This window comes from Rhineura floridana, chromosome 7 (assembly GCF_030035675.1).
Source record: "Rhineura floridana isolate rRhiFlo1 chromosome 7, rRhiFlo1.hap2, whole genome shotgun sequence".
NCBI classification, from domain to species: domain Eukaryota; kingdom Metazoa; phylum Chordata; class Lepidosauria; order Squamata; family Rhineuridae; genus Rhineura; species Rhineura floridana.
In genome coordinates, this window is record NC_084486.1 from 91,623,389 (window position 1) to 91,643,601 (window position 20,213).

The 20,213-nt window shown below is 42.1% G+C and overlaps 2 protein-coding genes and 1 pseudogene across 9 annotated transcripts in view; 1 reads left to right on the forward strand and 2 right to left on the reverse strand.

The window, feature by feature from the left end:
- Positions 1-8,244, forward strand: part of NGEF (neuronal guanine nucleotide exchange factor) — an 80,850-nt gene extending 72,606 nt beyond the window's left edge. For all 8 annotated transcript variants that reach the window (XM_061636453.1, XM_061636452.1, XM_061636456.1 and 5 more), the window contains 5 exons: positions 567-730; positions 2,391-2,546; positions 4,481-4,560; positions 5,277-5,381; positions 5,860-8,244. In XM_061636453.1, the coding sequence (XP_061492437.1) occupies positions 567-730; positions 2,391-2,546; positions 4,481-4,560; positions 5,277-5,381; positions 5,860-6,032 (678 nt within the window). In that variant the 3' untranslated portion in view covers positions 6,033-8,244. The remainder of the gene's footprint in view (positions 1-566; positions 731-2,390; positions 2,547-4,480; positions 4,561-5,276; positions 5,382-5,859) is intronic.
- Positions 8,245-9,196: 952 nt separating this feature from the next.
- On the reverse strand, positions 9,197-9,315 carry LOC133389786 (5S ribosomal RNA; annotated as a pseudogene).
- Positions 9,316-12,666: 3,351 nt separating this feature from the next.
- Positions 12,667-17,154, reverse strand: SNORC (secondary ossification center associated regulator of chondrocyte maturation). Its single transcript, XM_061634410.1, has 3 exons — positions 17,084-17,154; positions 15,741-15,920; positions 12,667-12,776 (listed from the first exon to the last, which is right to left on the reverse strand). Exons 1-3 carry the CDS (start codon positions 17,121-17,123, stop codon positions 12,667-12,669), a joined length of 330 nt encoding a protein of 109 aa, XP_061490394.1. The 5' UTR covers positions 17,124-17,154.
- Between the last annotated feature and the right edge of the window lie 3,059 nt (positions 17,155-20,213).

Consider the following 20,213-nt stretch of genomic DNA (forward strand, 5'->3'; position numbering starts at 1 on the left):
CTCTCTCGTCATTGGTTACCCTTTTTTCTTGACTTTTAAGTATATTTGTTTTCTGGTTTCCTTATGGTTTTCTGATTCTTTATATTTTCTTCTTTTTAATCTTCAGATGCCCACTTTTAAAGTCATTTATAAGCTTTTTCTATAGCTACTCCTTATTCCTAGAATGTACTACCTGCTGAGATCTGCTTGGTTAGGTCTCTTCCTGCTTTTAAGACATCATTTTAAATATATATTTATTTCAGTTAGTATTTTGCTGATTCCTTCTTTCATCTTTTATTTTTCTTTCTTTCCTGTATTGTTTTGTTTTATTTAAGTGACCACATGGTAAGCGTCCAGCTTACTGTTTTTATACAGGCTTCATTTTAGATGCTTATTAATAAGTAGCAATAGTTGTTCCTGTGGCAGGATTTAAAAAATGGAATTATATTCCTCCCTTTACAACGGTATTATGTTTGCTATATACACCTTAAGAAGGCCACAGTCCTTCCTCAGTAGTGAATTTAGACTGATTGCCATAAGGTGTTATTTTGCAGTGCTCCTCATTATTGTTTTATTTCCTTCTTTAGTCTGTACCCATCATCTCTCACTCTCGTTGGCTGCTAAAGCAGGGAGAACTCCAGCAAATGAATGGCCCCAAAACATCACGTACCTTGCGTACAAAGAAGCTCTTCAGAGAAATCTATTTGTTCCTCTTCAATGATTTGCTAGTGCTCTGCAGACAAATTTCTGGGTGAGTTTGAAATAGGCAGTGAAACAGAATTTGAGATGCCAAATCCTGCACTGTGTCTATTCATTCTCCATTGGATAGGTCTCATTTCTGCCAGAGATAGCTTCTGGTTATCAGTTTAATCTTTTGATGTGTTGCACAAACAGCTGTAGACAAATCTTCATAGCGCAGAGTGTAGAATAAAGCAAATTTGCATGTTCTATTCTCAATGTTTAAAATAGGGACTTCCCTATCTCCCCCCTATTGGGAGGAAGGGCGGGATATAAATCTAATAAATAAATAATAAATTTAAAACCTCTAAAATTATTTGGCAAGGACTAGAGCATGGACAAGGAGCATGTGGCCCTCCAAAGTCTAGCTGGGTCTTGCTGAACTCAACTTTTATCAGCACCAGTCAGCATGGCCACTGCTGAGGGATGAATGGTCAAGGCTGCAGTCCAACAACATCTAAAGGGTCACACATTTCCCATCTGTAGACTATAGTAATGAAGCATACTGTCCTTGGGAAGAGGAAAGTTGCCTCAGAGAAGAGTCATGACTAGGGATAGGCAAAATTCAAAGTTGACACTGGATTTGCAATAGTTCACGTTTGCTATTCCTAGCAGACTGATCCTGAATGCTGCAGTATCTGAATCTTGATAACCAGATTTTTTTTAGAAAAAATAGCATAGACTATAAGGGTGAAACTGATGAGCCTGTCTTTTAGCCTGTCTTTGCTTCAGTGTTTGCCAACAACCTGTGAAACTGACCAGCTTGCTGTTTGCTTTTGGGGTGGGGTAGAATACAGAAACAAAGGTTATTGGGTGGGTGAAAGAAAAGAGAGAATGAATGAATGAATGGCAAACAAAGAGAGGCTGGGAAAACATTGGGTCTCAGCGTATTGCTGTTATAAAAGCTGATTCCTGAGATGTTTCTCTGTCCCCTCCCCATGTGTGTGTGTGTGTGAGAGAGAGAGAGAGGAAGAAGGGCTCACAATTAAAAGAGGAGGAGGCAGATTGAGTAGGTGGGAGAAGAGAGGAAAAGAGAGATAATGAATCCCCAGTGGCACTAACTTTCAAGTTAGTGTGCATAGTTGCAAGCTGAGAAGGTAGTGCACGCACATGTGCGTGTGTGTGTGTGTGTGTAAAAAAAAGGTCCCTCAATCAAAGGAGGAGGTGGTGAAGAGAGATTGAGTGGGTGGGCAAGCAGCCGCTTTCCTTGTTAGAAATAAAAATAAAAAATATTGTTATTTTGAGGGGAGGAAAAAATTGAACTGGGAACAGCACAAAAAAACTCAGGGGAAAACCGCCTCTCTGTTCGATGCAGTGCAATTGAAAAATTGCTGGGTTGTGGGAAAGTTTCAGAATAAAAGTAACTGACAAAAGAAGAGTTAATTGCTCCTTTCTCTACTGTCCCTTTTCAGATGCAAATAATCTCTTCCTGAGGGTGCTTTGCAATGGGGAGACTTTTGTTACATCCAGATGCAGATTTTGTTATATCCAGATGCAGTTTAAGATGTAGTTTAGTCCTTCAACACCAAGCCATACGTTCTCCTATTCTTCAGGGAGGATATATCACCTGTGAGAAATGGAGTCCCCTGTTTCTCTACCCCATCTTTCAGGCTCTGCTTACAACCCAGCCGAGGCTACAACTAATGATTCTGGTCCTTCATCTTCTTCCTCAGTGACAAATACCAGGTGTTTGACTCTGCTCCGCGAGGACTTCTCCGGGTGGAGGAGCTGGAAGACCAAGGACAGAGCTTGGCCAATGTCTTCATCCTGAGGCTGCTGGAAAATGCAGATGATCGTGAAGTCAGCTACATGCTAAAGGCATCATCCCAGTGAGTATGACTAGATAATACATAAAAATGTGTAGATTGTGTGGATAATAACTTGCTTCAAATCTATCATAATGGATTCTGCACCATTTTTGCTCTTGGGATATTCTATGAGCAATCCAACAGGCTTAATGTTAGATGGGGGCTCTGTTCTAAATGACAGTGTTCATTCTCAATTCACTTGCTTCTTATCTCTATCCTCTGTAGCTCTTTCTTCTACAATGCTTGTGGGTGATACGTTTCCTGCTACAATTTGGCCTATATTTTACTTACTGAGGATCCTTTCATGTGAATGATCAGTTGTGGCCCACTTTAGTGGTTGCTTGTGTACAGCAAATGCAGTGTCCAGTCCTCACACAGAACTGGAATGAATGTGTCCTCCCTACCACAGACAAAGAAACACAGCCTGTTTCCTGTTTGTTTTATGAACTAATACTGTAGCCATGAACAGAAGAGTTACACCACAGATTGAGCAGGTGGAGAAAACACCCAAGGGAGGAAAATATACAGTACTGTAGAAGATTGAGCTCTAACCCATGTAACCATTCACAAAAATACAGTTACAGTTATGTTGACCATATAAATCTGCTCCAAATCATTCCATTCAAATTCTATCAATCATTTCAAACCTGCCTCTTTTTTTTGGCTCCGTGTTAATCTTTTCGATCGCATTTTGTCCTGCATGAATGACAATTTCTAGATTAATATGCATGGACCCCATGCAAATTCTGCAGTTTTTCAAGTATTCTTTAATAAAATGTAACTGCCTGTATGCTAAACACAATAACCATTACACGTATCACTTTGGAAGACATAGAAGTGTAAAACTGTATAGTAGCAACTGTACACCACAGTTTCATATTCATATTCAGACAAGTTCAGACCCTTGGATTGTTGCCCCAAACCCTGCACAATACAAAACATTGTACTTCTTTTCCAGCATTTCTGCTTCTGTGCTAAATTTCACACCTAGCGGTGTGGGAAACACTTGGGTGTTTTTTCTATCTGTACCATGTGTGGTCCACAAAGCTATTCCTGGATGGAAAAATGTGGCTGAAGAGACCCTGCACTCACGGAGGCTAATCAGGAACCTTGCTGCACTCATGGTTCATTGAAGCACATAAAGGAAGACAAAGGGGAGGGGTCAAATTGGGCTCTTTCCTCCCCCAGCCCCTCTTCTTCTCATGTATAAATGCATAGCACAGTTCCCATATCATGTCTACGTTTACCCTGAGAAAGGGAATGACTGTTGTGGGTATTTTCAGAAAACATGTATGTTTAAAAAGGTGAAGAATAAGAAGAATTTGACAGAGGAATGAATCTCTTCTATCAAGGGATTTTATAACATAACTGAGTTTTCTCAATACAGTTTGTAGATTTGCCCTGAACTCCTTGCTGTCAACTCCTTGTGCATGACTTTCTAACCAGTGAGTGGGAGCAGATGAGTCAGGATGTCTGAATGATGAGTGACATTCAACAGACTTAGTTGACAGGAAGCTCATGGATTTTACCTGAGCAGAAGAGTACACCATTAAAGTGGGGCAGGCAGACCTCAGAAAGAAGAAAGAAAGCACTTTAAAAGAAGCATTAGATCAACAGGAAAAGAGGAGAACAATAGAGTTTTGTGTTTCATCTTACTGACATTTAAGTTTATGGAAAAGAAACGAATGACATGAGCTCTCTGGTTCTGGCACAGATGGGAGAGAATTTTTTATGTTATATTTTACACTCTTAAATGTTCGTACATTACATGGAGATGCCTATGTGGGAAGCAACTAATTAACTGAAGAAATAATAATAAAACCATAGTAATAGGCCAAAGGTAGAATTAGCAGGAAGGTAGACCTGGCAAGAGCAGCGCAAGTTCTACCGACTCTTTCCAAACTATACAGAGAACAGTGATAGCTGTATTGTCTCTGCTCTTACACCCCATGCAGAAGCGAAATGAAGCGATGGATGATCTTGCTGGCTCCAAATCGGCGAACCAAGTTTGTTTCCTTTACATCCAGGCTTATGGGTAAGAAGGGCAAGGAAAAGAAGGGCAAAGGGATGATAGAAAGCTGCTATCTAGGTGGATCCAAAGAATGTGTTGCTTCTCTTTGATGGGTTCTAGCAATGTTAGTTATAGGATGCAAAACAGATTAGGTACTATTTATTGAACACACCTTATTTGAAATTACATTGTAAGGTTCAGTTTTGAATTGCCCCCTCAAGGAAAAATGTGTGAAGCTGGTCCATTAGTCTCCTTTCCTATTAGCAAAAGATTCAGTTAAAGATTACCTGTTCTTTTCTGCAACTTCACTGTTCCATATTTGTCTGCTGCCTAATTATTATGCATTTCTTGAGCCTCAGACTGTGATTCTGACTGAGGATGTAACTCCCACATGACCAGCAAGTCCCCTAACTGGCCAGCTCAACTATTTGCTGAGATGACACAGCCTAACTAGGTTACCCTTTCCCTGGTCTGTGTATCCTCTTGTAGGTACAGAGATACAAACAAAAGAATTTCATCATGGTTACTCAGCAGCCTACATCACATATTATGATTGCCATTCTAGGCCCTTGCTCAGAGAGGCAATGGACCTGGTCACTGTAGCAAGTATTGTAGCCATTTTTTTCTGTTAATTTAAACTGGAGTCCCATTACCACCTATAACTCAGACACCTCCCAGTTCTCTATAGTATTAATTATGGATTGTGCAAGCTGTATTAATTTTCCTTTTTCCATTTGCAGATTGCCCTCAAGTACAGTGTGTCCATCCTTATGTGGCTCAGCAGCCAGATGAGCTGTCGCTGGAACTTGCTGATGTACTGAACATCCTGGAAAAGACAGATGATGGTAAGAACTGTCCATATCTGGCCATAGACTGAATGCAGACAAAAATGCTTAACAAAATTATAGCATGGGGACTGTATAGGAGGTCACTGGCTTGCAGGGTTAAGGACTGATTATTACAGTATAATCCAATATTCCTCAGATACTTCAAGTTGGTCTATTAATTGGGCTAGCCCAAGGAAATGAATGAGAACCAATACATATTTTTGCTTATTCTTCATACTCTGTTCACACAAATTGTCAATGCATTGCAGTTCCAGTGAAGCAGAATTCTTATAAGCCTCTCTAAATTGTAACATCTGCTTCACACTTAGAAGATTATGGGACCAGCTTCCCTTAATACATTCTGATATTGATTGTTTTATAAACTTCCCTTCTAGTACCAGTTTTGAACTTTCCTTGTGTTTCAGTCATTGTTGCTTTATTGAGCTACCTCCATTATATATTTTCTCCACCCATCACCACCCTTTTTAAAATACAGGTTGGATATTCGGGGAGCGTTTGCATGATCAAGAGAGAGGTTGGTTCCCCAGCTCCATGGGTGAAGAGATCATGAACCCCAAGATTCGATCTCAGAACTTAAAGGAGTGTTTCCGGGTGCACAAATCAGATGACAGTCAGCGGAGGAAGATGGGCAGCAGGAATAGACAATGATCACTGCATACAGTTATCCGTTGTTGTTCTTCAGAAGCAATTAATGGCAGAGGCTGAGACAATGGGAGGTGGCAAAAATATCAGTTTTTCTCAAGCAAGTCCTCTCACCTCCATACTAACTGGCTTCTTTGCACACTTGGCACACCATGGATAATATATCTGATGATGGACTTGAAAAGAGGTTAAGCTGCTATGTGCCTGTACAGATCTAGGAGCTGTAAAATGTAATTTCCTACTGTACTGCAAAGAGTGTAAATCTCTTAACTCTGCATGGTGAGGAAACAGTGAATGCTGATCATCTGGGAAAAGTATGTCAAGGCCCAAGAGGCTAGCAGCTTGATTCTATAACATTCCATCAAATGGCACGAGGTACAGTGTTTGATTTTCCAGGGGCAACATAGATTTCAAGAGTTTAGGAGCATACCACCTTTGAAAGTGTGTGTGGTTAAACTGTCAGCATCCACATCTCTGTACTCAGGAAGTTTCTCCTTGGAAGCTGAGTTTGGACTACCCACACAGGCACACTAACAGCTATCTCTCATATGAACGCTTCAGTGGAACACAGGTAAAAATAAATTATTCCAAAGCACATTCTTCAGTGGTACAAAATATTTCATAGAATTCATTCACCTGTACTCTTGGGCCACCCTGAAGGAAACTTTGAACTCCCAATTTTTAGAAGGCAATACGGAAGCAGAGAAGCTACATAGTTTAAGACAGGAGTGGGAAACCTCTTTTAGCCCAAGGGTCACATTGTTTCATGATCAGCCTTCTGGGGGCCATGCAATAGCTGCAGCTTACCTTTGAACAGGACACAACATTTCAGCCAGGTGAAAGCCAGGGGTGCCTACACACACCGCTCTCCATCCAGACAAGCAAGAGGCATTATCACAGTTCAAGAACACTTCCAGCCAGGCCAAAGAACTTGAGGGGGGCATGGAGCATTGCTGGTAATGGTCAGGGTCTGGGGAAGAAGGGGTGCATCCTGAGGAAAGTCCCAAGGGCAAGATAGAGAGGTCGGGAGGTCCATGTTTGGCCCCTGGGCCTGAGGTGCCCCAGCCCTATCCTAAATTAAGAGTATCCGTTCTAGAGGAAGAACTCACAGCCCTAGTTCACTGCCTGGCACATGCCTGTCAAAGTGCAAACTTGACTTTACCATCATACTGAACTAGACTAACTGCCTATCAGTTCTGGTCCTGTATGAGCAAGAATTCTATGCTATAATAACTAACAATGCAGTCCTATAGATTTTTACTCATAAGTAAGACCCATTGAATTCAGTGAGCTTTACTCCTAGGTAAGAGTGTATAGCTTGCAGTCTAATTGCATATACGTATCACAACAAAGTTCTTTGAGATTCCTATTCTTGGCTATCACAAACAATGGAGAGATATTGTGAGATGGTGGCAGAATGGGTAGTTTATACTTAGGATTTCCTTGCCCCTAAATGAACTCTATACTGAATTATGTAGAGTAAGCAAAAACATGGAATAGTATCCCATAAGTATGTCTCACTGCTTGGCTCTGTTGCACATACTAAGGAATTGCTCGTCTGTGGAAAAGGAAAAAAAACACCACTAAGAACAGTGAAGACAATATTGTTGACAGCCAACTCATGATATTCTACAGAGACACTAAATCTGGGGAGCTAGAGAATTCATTTAGGTCCAACAAAATTCTGTATTACATCACTTTTCCCTGGTGTAAATATGGATTCTGGACACAGTACTTTAATATTTCTGTCAAATTCAGAGAGTTTTGAATGGAATGCATTCTTGCCAATACAAGTGGATTACACTCTCATAATGATTCAGTAGTCATGCAAAGAGGAACAACAAAAAAGATTTGAGGCAAAAGATTGCACACTTTTGTACTAAATGTCGTCTGCGAAAGTTTTACTAAAGCAATAGGAAGACCTGTTGCACATTAGCTGGGCATTGATTCTCAGCTATGTACATGAACTCTGTATAATACTTTCAAGCTGGTGTATATAGGAAATTCTTAAAGAGCCAGAAGGAATAACAACATATCTCCTCCTTTACTACAAATGTTATGATCAGCAACAAGATGCTTCTGGAAGGAAGAGAAGATGAACAATAGAGGGGATTTGACTAAGGACAATCATCTAGTCAACCATGAGACTGAGATCAACAAATTAAAGATTGTAAAGCACTTTGCATATTAAAAGTGTTCTATAAATAAAAACTGATAAGAAGCATTTATTTAATGGCAACACTCCCAACTATTCTTTGCTAAGAGGTGCCTTCCACAGGGTGCATGGAGTAACTTGTTTTATTATCTTGCTTTATGCTACAATATATTTACTTTTGTTTTAACAATGTAAGTTGCTTGGAGATCTTCTGGTAACAAATGGCTAAGAAATCTTAACAATAACAGCAACAAACGACTGAGGATTTGTGAAGACTGTGGGTGGTACTCAATGCTAGTCCTAGTCAGAGCAGACCCATTGAAGTTAGATATGACTAATTTATATTCATTAATTTCAGTCAGTCTACTCTGTGTAGAATTTAGTTGAATACAACCCTGCATTTCTAGCTTTTCCAAGCTAGTGCACAAGGCTATGAATGGACCAAGTCACATTGGTCGAGCCAGCTCTGTAGCAGCTCTTCAAGGTCTCACACAGCTGTCTTTCAGCTGGAGATGCCAGGGATTGGAACTGGGCTTTTCTGCAAGTGCACAAAGTCTTTGAATCTGCTCATTTTTCATTTCTTTTTTACTTTGGGGCTGCCTCTCATTCCAAATCAGGCCTTCAAGACAACTTGTATAAATATATGGAGGGTTGTATTCCAAGATAGTGCTAAGTCAGGGTCCCCATCAGTGCATTACCACTAGCACAATAGGACTTCCCTCCTCCTTCCCCTGTGCCCCCCCTACATACAGTCTAGGGTTCCCGCCAACTCTCCAGAGCAAATTCGAGGGGGGGAGAGAGGAGGGGAAAGTCCCATTGTGCTAGCAGTATTCCTTGTGCTGATGGGAAAAGTTAGTTGAATACCACTCAGAGAAATAAAGGTGCTATTTATATTGTTGTTGTATGCCTTCAAATCGATTACGATTACGGCGACCCTATGAATCTGTTTTGGATATATTCATAGGGTTTTCATGGTAAAAGGTATTCAGAGGTGGTTTACCATTGCCTTCCTCTAAGCCTACTGCACCCGGTATTCCCAGGCGGTCTCCCATCCAAGTACTAACCAGACCTGACCCTGCTTAGCTTCTGAGATCCGACAAGATTGGGCATGTTCAGGGTAGTATGGCCGTATGCTATTTATATTAGTTCATTAAAAAAAGTCTTCCCATACCTTTTTGACCCAGGTAGAAAATGGCAAAAAAAGACAGAAGAACCAATGCATTTGGATGTCTAACATCACATGGTCTTGTATCTTATTAACTTTTTTGGGAACAGGCGCACTTGTTCTTTTTAAAGTGGCATAATCTGAATTATGCAAACAGCTTCTACTCGGACATATTTTGAAGGACAGCCTAATTCTGGGGCCAGAACCTCTTTCAGCAATTGCTTACAACTACATTTTAAGTCACAACTAGGAAGATTTAAAAACAGTAAGGCAATATAAATAACTCACATTCCTGATCAATTCAGCCTTGCACAGCTATCACAAACACTGGTCAGCCATGGCCCTAGTACTTCACCACTGCCAGAAATAGATTTTTTCAAATGAATTCTCTTTTTTGTCCTGATGAGTGGCTTATTGAACTGTACAAGGCTAAGGTTACATGATAGCTGAGTTATGGAAAGGAAAACATTCCTGATGTTTCCCAAGCCTTAACCAATCCTGCTAATTTAACAAAACCTTTCAGAGAACCTCAAATGCACTTTGCTATAATTTTGAGAGTACCGAGTTTACACATTGTACCAGTTAATGTCCTCCACAATTACAGTTGCCACTTAGGTGGTTTAATATGTTTTTACACGGAAGTACAAATGTTAGGCCATTATGGTGGTACCAGAATGAAATTGGGCAGGGGGGAGGTTTTGGGGTTTTTTTTACTATGAAAAAATAGCTGGCCAAACCAGCAGTTCAAAAGTCCGATGCTGTTAGTGTTTTAATTGATTTCTCCAGAGGCTAATCCGCACCTACCCCACCTAGTGTCACAAACATTCATACAATATACTAACCACAGACTTTGTTATGTAGTATGGAAACTTGCCTAGTTTTGCAAATCTACTTCTCACATTCAGGCCTTTAAATTTTATTGAAAATGGAAATGGACTGCCTTCAAGTCGATCCCGACTTATGGCGACCCTATGAATAGGGTTTTCATGGTAAGCAGTATTCAGAGGTGATTTACCATTGCCTTCCTCTGTAAATTTTATTATTGTTTGTTTATTGTTACTAAGGAGTGTGTGTGTGTGTGTGTGTGTGTGTGCATGCACACATGGACACACACACACTCACATGGAGACACAGCCCAGGCACCCCCGAACACACACACTCCAGGCACCTGCAAACATCCCTCAAGCACTCACAAAGTGCTCCTTTTCCTCAGGCACTCATAAACCTTATGGACTCCCACCTACCCAGGCTGCCCTGCCCCAGCCACTTATCGGCCTTCCACACATACCCTGGCCTGGAGCAAGCCACTGCCCTGCCTAGGCTGCTTACTGGCCTATCACTGAGCATGCCGTTACCACCTCATAAACTGCTGCTGCCTCAAGCCTCTTACCAGCCTGCCCTTAGTCTTTAGTCCAGCACGGCTCAGTCTTCCTTCCTTCCCCCAGCCAAGAACCCAGCACAGCTGCCGTTTGCCTTCCATCCTCTTTTCTTACTGCCGCTGTCGCTACCAAGGGAAACGGCCACAGCATTCATACTGCATTCACTCGCTTCACCTGCCTGCTCCACTTGCCACAAATACTTCAGCAGCTGCTGTACCTGCACTGAAGTGTTCATAACAAGCATGACACATATATACAGTGCTGTGAAAAAGTATTTGCTCCCTGTCTGATTTTCTGTGTGGCTGCATATTTTTCACACTGAATCTTATCCGATCTTGAACCAAAGTGAACCTTTGTGAAAGGGAACCTGAGTGAACAAATAACCCAAAATGTTGATACTTATTTCATTTATTTATTAAAGAAAGTTAAGCAACATCCAATGCCCCGTGTGAAAAGGCAGCTAGCCAGAGGCCCCCCAGGCACTATCCGCCATCCAGTTTAAGTCGCTTACTGGTCCCCCACCTGGCCCCTCACTACACCCCCAGGCAACCACAGTCCCTACCCCACCCCACCCCACTTGCCTCAACTGTTGGGTCAGCCATGTTTGTGGTTTGCTGCCCTGCCCTGCCCTGATGTCACTCTGCATGACATTGTGACGGCTTCCCAAATTTTAGATAGATAGATGTTGCAACATGACAAACCAAAAACAAAGTTGGAAAAAAGCATAACACATATTACAGCCCCAAAGACTTACAGATGACAACATAACTACATTACAATATTTCCAAATGAGAGGACAGAGAATGAATCCCTGGCACACATTTATTGATTGAAGAGATTAAAAGAAAGCTAATAAGTCTTCCTGAGAGTGCCATGTGTGGATGGCAGGGCTATGGGACCTATACAGGAAATGAAACAGTTCTACGTTTCTTCAAAGTCCTTGTTTAGCCCTCTCTAATTGGCTATATATGTTTTTCGACAATGGCCACTTGCCAAACATATCCATGCCATCTATTCTGAGAAAAACCCTCACCAGTTTTCCACTGACATCCAATAGCTTGCCTGGCTACCACCATCAAAAAAATATAATAATTTGTTTTTGTTTTAATTTTTGGCTGACAGCTAATTGAGTCAATATGCTTCTCAGATGAAGGTCTGAAGTGAATTTTATTCCTTGACATTAGCCAAGTTTCACATTGGTTTTTAAAACCTGGAGCAGCTACCACTCCTGTATATCCAGGAACGTAGAGGTGCCTGCTTAACCCAAACAGAGTAAGGATAAATGCAGGTGACTTCCCACACCTCCCTCAAATATTATATCTAGGTATTGTTAATAAGGCTCATCAATAGGCATGAGCCTTTTAAAAAAAACCAGGGCAAACATAGTATTTAAAAAAAAGCCAAGTTTTGTTTAATGAAAACATAAAATCAAGATTTTGAAATAAATAAAAGATACCAGGCTCCCCCACTACTGGTAATGTTACAGAAGCTAAAAACATAGTAACTGATTACAATTTTATTCTAGCTGTAACAATCAAGGCTCTCATGTTCAGTTTGGATATATGCATTTAAGCCTATGTGTATGGTTAATGTGACTTTTAAATAATGCACATACTTTATCACATTTAATGCACAAACTTTATAATGGCACAAATATATATTTTTTGTCAGGGAAGGTGGTTTTTTTATAGCAACTTCTCAATCTGTGTACACATGCCCCCACCCCAGCCCAAATCTTACTTGTGCAATCATTCACATTTTCAAAGCATTTGTATTCCAAAAAGAGGCCTGATCCCAGGTTGTTCAAGAGGCAGGCTGTCCTGTGATGTTTGGGAAATGCAGGTGCTAAAGGAGCTTCCCACACACAGAAAATAATAAGCACAGAGGAAGGAAGGGGCTCAGACAAGTGTATATTAGGGGGAAAAACATTTTTATTGATTTTCAGGAAGCTGAAAACTTTCGCAGGGTGATGACAATCAAGGCCACAATCACAGATGTGCCCAGCAGAGCAGCAATTACTATGGCACCAATGGCTCCAGGACCCAGAGACCCTGCAGTTGACAAGAAAAGAAAAGCAGACTCAGGAGAACAGAAAAGATCTTGTGAAAAAATATATGCCAGAAATAGTGTCTTCCCCACCTTGTATCTTTGCTAACAACTGCAATGCCAGGATAATAACACTGGATTGTACTGGATCAGCCTAAGTACTGCTGTGTCTAAAGCCTAAGTACTATATCCCCTAAACCGGTGGTTACTAGCAGATGGGCCAATCTAGGTCAGAGCCTAGGAATAATCCGACATGGCTCATTATTCATTTGCAGGCATCATGCATACTCAGTCATAATTGCCAGTTGAGAAACGAAGCTTGAAACCATCATGCTGGGCTGACATTCCTGGGGGAATAACTACAGAGAACACAAGGGAGGGGCAGAAATGACCCTATTGCGTCATTCTCAACATTCACAGGAGAAACAGATTTCATTTTGGTTGCAAGCAGGAATCAACAGCTCTCAAACAGAATTTAAGAAATTTCAGGTAGATGTGTGGCAGAGCATGAGGATTGTATGTATTTTTTACTCTCTTGATTTCAAGGATCTCAAACATTTTCTTCAGAAAAAAAATGATATTCTAAAGTCATTGGTTTCCAAACTTTCTTTTTCCCACAGACCACCTGAAATGGTCTTGGTGGACCATTTAATGATTTTTCTGCCCATTAGAGCAATCTAGCACTGCGCTAGAAGCTGTATGACTTTTAATAGTATTTTTATTACTTCTTTTATTTCTTATATTGTATTTTAGTGTATTAGAATTTGGATTCCATAGAACTTTACATAATTCATATTATAAGTTCACTTCACAGACATGCTGTAGACCACTTAATAAAGCTCGCAGACCACAGTTTGGGAACCCCTGTTCTAAGTCAAATAAAGCATTGCCTACTATAACTCGCTTGTTTCCCAGTACCATAGTTACTATCCACAGTTTGTCTGGGTTTGGACATGATGAACAGCTGTGTATAATTGAAATGAGCTGTAATAGAAAAGAAAAGAGGGGGGGAATATGAGCCCGAGACTTTTGCATATGAAGACTAAATTATGATTTAACATTATAAATTAATACAGCATTTATCTGTTGTCATACAGAACAGGGATGGAGAACATTTTTCAGCACATGGGCCACATTCCTTTCTGGCAATATTTTGAGGACAGGACCAGAAGCAAAAGTGGATGGAGCAACAAAAATTTATCTTTGTACAGTAAGCTAGTTTCACTACACACACTCTCACAATCCTCTCTATCCGCCATCCAAGCACACAAGAAGCACCGTTAGAGTTCAAGGACACATTTCAGCCGCACAAAAGCACTCAAGGAGGGTGTGAAGGAGGGCTGGTAAAGGGCATGGCCAGGGGAGAAGGGCCCTGGTGTGTGGAGAATCCCAAGGGGCAAGTAGAAAGGCCTAGAGGGCCACATTTGGCCCTTAGGCCTGAGGTTCCCCGCCCCTGACATAGAAAGAGGCAAGTGCCAATCCTAAAACTGGAATGTCCAGTTCTGAGAATCTCTAGCATTATCCTTCTTTAATAAGGGGACAATGGCTACTGTTCCCCTGCTCCATGGTGAAGGAACAGGTTGTAATACTATGGTTGTTCACATAGTATCATTTATTTATTTATATTCATATTTGTAGCCGACCTTTCCTTCAAGGAGTTCAAGGTGGCGTACATGGTACTCCATCTCCATTTTACCCCCACAACAACCCTGTGAGGTAGATTAGGCAGAGAGATGGTGACTGGCCCAAGGTCACCCAGCAAGATGGTCCCAGGCTATGGTCTGAAGGCACACGAGGCCAGCACCCTGCTGAAGCTAAGCAGGGTCAGGTCTGGTCAGTGCCTGGATGGGAGACCGCCTGGGAACCATATGTAAGCCGCCTTGGGCTTCTATCATGAACAGAAAGGTGGGGTATAAATGCAATAAATAAATAAGATTCATGCCTGAGTGGGGATTTGAACCCTGGTTTCCCAGGTCCTAGTCCAAGACTCTAACCACTACACCACAATGGCTTTTGTGTTCTGCAGTCTTCCTCCTGATCATCTCTTCAACCATACTTGGAGGTTCTTGTTTCTGCTTTGCAGATAAAAAGCTAAGGCTGAGAGAGAGCAACTTATGAAAGACCACCCTGTGATTCAGGCCTGGGCTGAGATTTGAATTCAGGTTTCCTAGATCCAAGACAGTTGCAGTAATCTGATGCTTAGGACAGGGAACAGGGCTAGCAATATCATGTGAAAGTTCAGATAATTTACAATTGAACCTCCAGTTTAGGAGGGGAGTCTTTGGTATAGTTAGAAGGGGACTCTACAGGAATAGTACATGTAACATAAGGAATCATATAGCCCAGGTAATACTTTGGAGAAACGCTTCTAATGTTTAATTTGGTTCCTCATTTTCAGGGAGGCATGTTGCATCAAAGTTCTTAATAGTTATATGAGAGCAATTGTAAAAATCAAGCATTGTTTTAGAAATATATATTTAAAACCTGAGCTCAAATGAAGACTGTATATATGTATGGAAAATGCACAAGAATTAATAGTAGTGGGACAAGGGGCATACAAGGGAAGAACTGGTGCAGAAGAAACATTCTGTACTGAGTAAGACTTGGTCTACAGAACAAACAGTGAGTGGTGCCCATGATGGGACTGAAGTGCAATGTTCACCTTTGTGTGAACTGCTACTGACCAACATAAAATGTGTCAATTGTAAGTTCTTTGGAGCAGAAAGTGAGTTTCTAAAATGCCAGCGGAATCTGTATTGCTTAATGTGTATCAAGGAAATGGAAATCTGTATTATTATTTAGTGAGAGATTTGGCCTCTCTTAAGTATTTTCCAAAACCATGGTGATATTTATTGTATGAGAAGGAATTCATGGGTGCCAATATAGTCGTCTCAACATGGCAAACTGTGACATCACACAACACCTCCCCAAGTGGTGGTGTTTAGCAGACCATCCCTAAGAATATGTACCGTTCCCATTATCCAGATGGTGAAGATGGGTCGTGTCCTCTGGTTCATAATCGGTGGTGTAAGGCGGGAATCCTGGAGAATCGGAGAAGCGGGCTGTGGTGGTGGCTTCTAAGGGTCCTCCTCCTGAGGGCAGCTCTGGTGGATCATTCCACAGTGTAGGGATAGGACCTTGGGGGTATTCTGCTGGAACAAACACAAAAACCCAGTTAGTCTTTCTGACCACTGAGATCTCTGCTTCTATCACTGTGGTGCTGAAAGGCTCATGAAGGTGTCCTGCCTCATTCAGCAACACAGCTGCATCGGACAACAAGCAGCAACAGAACAGATTGCATTGCCCTCTGCTGGATACATTCTTATCAAGAGCTATTCAGCTCTCCTCCCCTAGTTTTGTGACAGTAGCCTCTAGCAGCACCTGAAGGCATATTCAAATAATCCTTCTAAACTTTTACCACATTTCAGCTCATCTCTTTTCTGTTTATGCTAATTGACACACAGTTTGACCAGAATTGCACTCACGAGGCTTGCTGTTTGTACACAGTCACTAATGGCTGCTTGTATGATTTCACATTCTACCTTTCATAATATTTGCAGAAAACAAACAAACATATTTTTGGCAAAGCATATAACACGCTATTTGGATGCTTTTGTGCAAGTATACTCCAGCTTTTAAATAAATAAATAAATAATTGAGGGAAGGGGGGTCAACAATACATACTGGGCATGCTGACCTAGACAGAAGGATGAAGTTACACTCGGGGGAGGAGCAGAAGATGCACGCTGGAGGAGAAATCATTCCTTGGATCTCCCAAGAGGGTTAATATTAATGGTAAGACAAATGCACAGCAACACCCTTGATAGATTAACATGATGTAGAAAGGCCTCAGAGGAAAGTGCCAAGCGGCGAATAGCACAGACTAATGCCAGAATAAAAACACCAACAGGCAGTAGTGTAGTAACAAATTCAGAAGTGCAGGGTCCTTTCATAATTGCCATGCCACACACCCTCACAGCCACACGACCTTCTAAGATTATACAATGAATGAGCTTTCAGTCTTTTACTTTGTTTGCAATTCTGTTGAGCAATGAAAGCAGGATGAGGAAATGTCTTTTTGAGGTTCAGCAAGAACAATACAAAGATAGCTTCCAGAAGACTCTTCTCAGCAGCTAACATGCTCCCCTTTAATGCTAATTGGTCCGTCGGATGCTAGAAACAAGAGGACCCTGCTTCCAAAAAAGGAAGAGGTCTACGACCCCCCCACACCCCTGGATGACTACACCCTTGGCAACAGGTCATGCAAAAAGGACAGTGCAGACACACAATAATGACTATGCAGGTGCTGGACCTTGATTTCTCAGCTTGTTCTGATCCAATGCTAGAAGCATATCATCTCACACCTACTTGTTGGAGTGAAAACAAAATGGGAGAAAGGATCATGGCAAAGCTGGAAAGGGGAGTACACCATCATAATATACATTCAAAATTCATATTTTTTTTAAAGAAAAAACCCAAATGGTACACATAATGGCAGAAAGTTTTGTAGGGAAGATAGACTAGCCTTGCCACATTTGAAAATGAAAAAAAGGGGGGGAATACATGAGTATTCCCATATTGGAAAGATACAGAGCAAAAAAAAGGGGGGGGAGTACCTAGGCTGCTAAAGAGTAGTTTGAAGATTCAGTCTTATAAAGTTCGCAAAATGTGGGTCTGGAGTTGTACAGTTTGTTACTTATGATCCACTTGTTGCAAGTGATGCCATCCCACACCTGACCGTGTCCTTGGAATCTCACCTGAGAAGGTATTGCAAGAAAACAACACCTATCAAATAGGGACCTGTGTGGCTTTTGGACACACATATTCCACACAGTATACTTCGTGGGAAAGTTGCATTTTCACACTTGCAAGCTATAGTGGTGTGTATGCTTGGAAATTGCATCTGAGTCAACTATTGCATGGCAATAGAGAGAGGCATTGGGGGAGAAAGCACCTGCGCCACCACTCCTTTGCCAGAATGGTGGCAAATACTGGTTAAAGTCACTTTAAACTGCATTTGCTGCAGCCATGGCAAAGCTGCAGCAGTGCAGGTGCTCTCTAGGGTCACTTCACTCTGAGGAAGGACCCCTTCCTTACTGCAAGGCTCCATGGAGTGGGTAATCCATAGAGCCCCACAAGATTCTCACTGGCCACTTTTTTTGCAGCAGCAAATGCCACAACAGCCAATGTTATGGTGGATGGGCAGCAGCAAGCTGGGTAGACATGGCCACCGAGATAGTGATGGGTGGTGAACGACGGCTAATCCAGGAGCATCTCCAGGCAAAAGGAATTGGGTAACAGGTGATAGCAAAGACCTTTCTTTCTTGTCCTGAAGCCCTGGAGAGCGACTACCAGGCGGAGCAGGCCGGCCTTTTCCCAACTTGGTGCCCTCCAGCTGTTTTGGACTACAACTCCCATCAGTCCCCAGCCAACAAAACATCTGGAGGGTACCAGTTTGGGGAAAGGCTGGAGCAGAAAATACCTTTCCCCCTCCCTAGTTGTGCCCTTTAGATTGTAAGCCTGCAGGCAGGGAGTGCCTTGTTTGTTGTTTTTGTAAGTGACTTTGGGAGCCTTTTCGGCTGAAGAGTGGGATAAAAATTGCTTTAAATAAAAGAAATAAATAATGGGGACGGCACACAATCTGCACTCCTCTAATCCACCACCTGAACAATGTGGCCGATAGCAGGGCTTGCCCTGCCGCAAGACACCCTTCAAGAAACTTTGTAGCCCAAAACTCCTACCATGACAGGTCTGCACTTCATGCTTTATTCATGGATATTACGAAGCAGTTTCTGTTGTCCTGCAAAACAGACAGGCACAACTATACTGAAGATGTAGGTAAGGGGAAATTAGCTTTCCAAATGTGAGGATCATAGTACAGATATATCACATCTAAACTCAACACAACTTCATTGGGATTTATTTTCTTTTGCTAAACCAGGAGATCAGCTGTTCTGACTGACCATTAGCCAAACCAATCATACTTAAATCTGAGTACTTTTCTGTCTGATGCTTTTTACCAATTAATTGCCTGCTCTGTCCTTTTCTGTTCAGGGCTGCATTTCTTCAGGGTTAATCTGTTGGGGGGAGCATTCTGAGCCAGAACAGATGATGAGCAGTGCCAGAGACAAAAGACTGCCCTGCATCAAATGTCACGGTGGCGTCCTCAGATTAGAGGTCAACCCTAGTGAGTTTGATGAGCTTACATTTTAAAAGAATGGACTGGACTGCTTTCAAGTTGATCCCGACTTTTGGCTACCCTATGAATAGGGTTTTCATGGTAAGCAGTATTCAGAGGGGGGTTACCATTGCCTCCCTTTGAGGCTAGTCCTCCCCAGCTGGCCAGGGCCTGCTCAGCTTGCCACAGCTGCACAAGCCAGCCCCTTCCTTGTCCGCAACTGCCAGCTGGGGGGCAACTGGGCTCCTTGAGACTATGCACCTTGCCCACGGCTGCACAGGTGGCAGGGCACGTAACCCCTGAGCCACTCACTGTGAGGTGATCTTTAGCTGGCCCTTGACACCCAGGAGACACAAGCGGGGATTTGAACTCACAGACTCTGGACTCCCAGCCAGGCTCTCCTCCCCAGATACATTCAGTATCCTGAGCCAGGAAAAATGGGAAGAAGATAAACAGGAAAAAAGGAACTTCGATAGGATGGAAGAAAGGAACAGCTTCAGGTGGTGTCAGAAGCTACATAAAATGAGGTGGGAGACTGGGTTGTTCAGGCTTGACTTGTCTTTGCCTTGCTTAGGTCCTTGGAAATCTAAATGGAACCAGAATGATGGAAACACACCTTTGATTTCTGGCAATTGTATTTGCCAGAAATATGGCCTATTTGCCATATGGCCTATTTGCCATCTAGATTCTGCTCTGATTGCCATTGCTTCTCAGCTCAGTCTGGACATACAAAACAAAAAAAATCTTATTTGATTTGTGCTCTGGAGGCATCTGCCTGCTAAAGAATTTACAGTTTGGAAAAGCTTGCAAATATCTTTGAAACAGCTTGCAACCGGTTGGCCCAAGAAGAGGGCAAGCACTGAGCTCAGTTGCAGGATTAACGGAGCCTTTGTGTTATTGGCAATCTTCTCGCTCACAGTGTTAGCTTCTCACTTCTCCAGCAGACTTTTCCTGCCAGGACACCATAGGCAGGACACACAGCTCTGGAACTGGGACAGACAGGAACCCAGACCCTCCCCTGACTGTGCCTCTCAGATGCCTTCTCAGGTGAGATTCCAAGAAAACTACATTTTCTTTGATGTTACAAGTCATGTCCTGTTTTTCCCCCAAAGCTGGCTCTGGAGGGACTAAAAAGGCCCTTTCTGTTTATATGTGGCTGGACCTAGAAGCTAGCAATCAATGCTCATTTTGTTTGAGCAGGATGAAGCAGAAGCTCTGGTAAGAACAGGAGACATTCTGCAGGGCCCTGTCAAAACGACTGGAA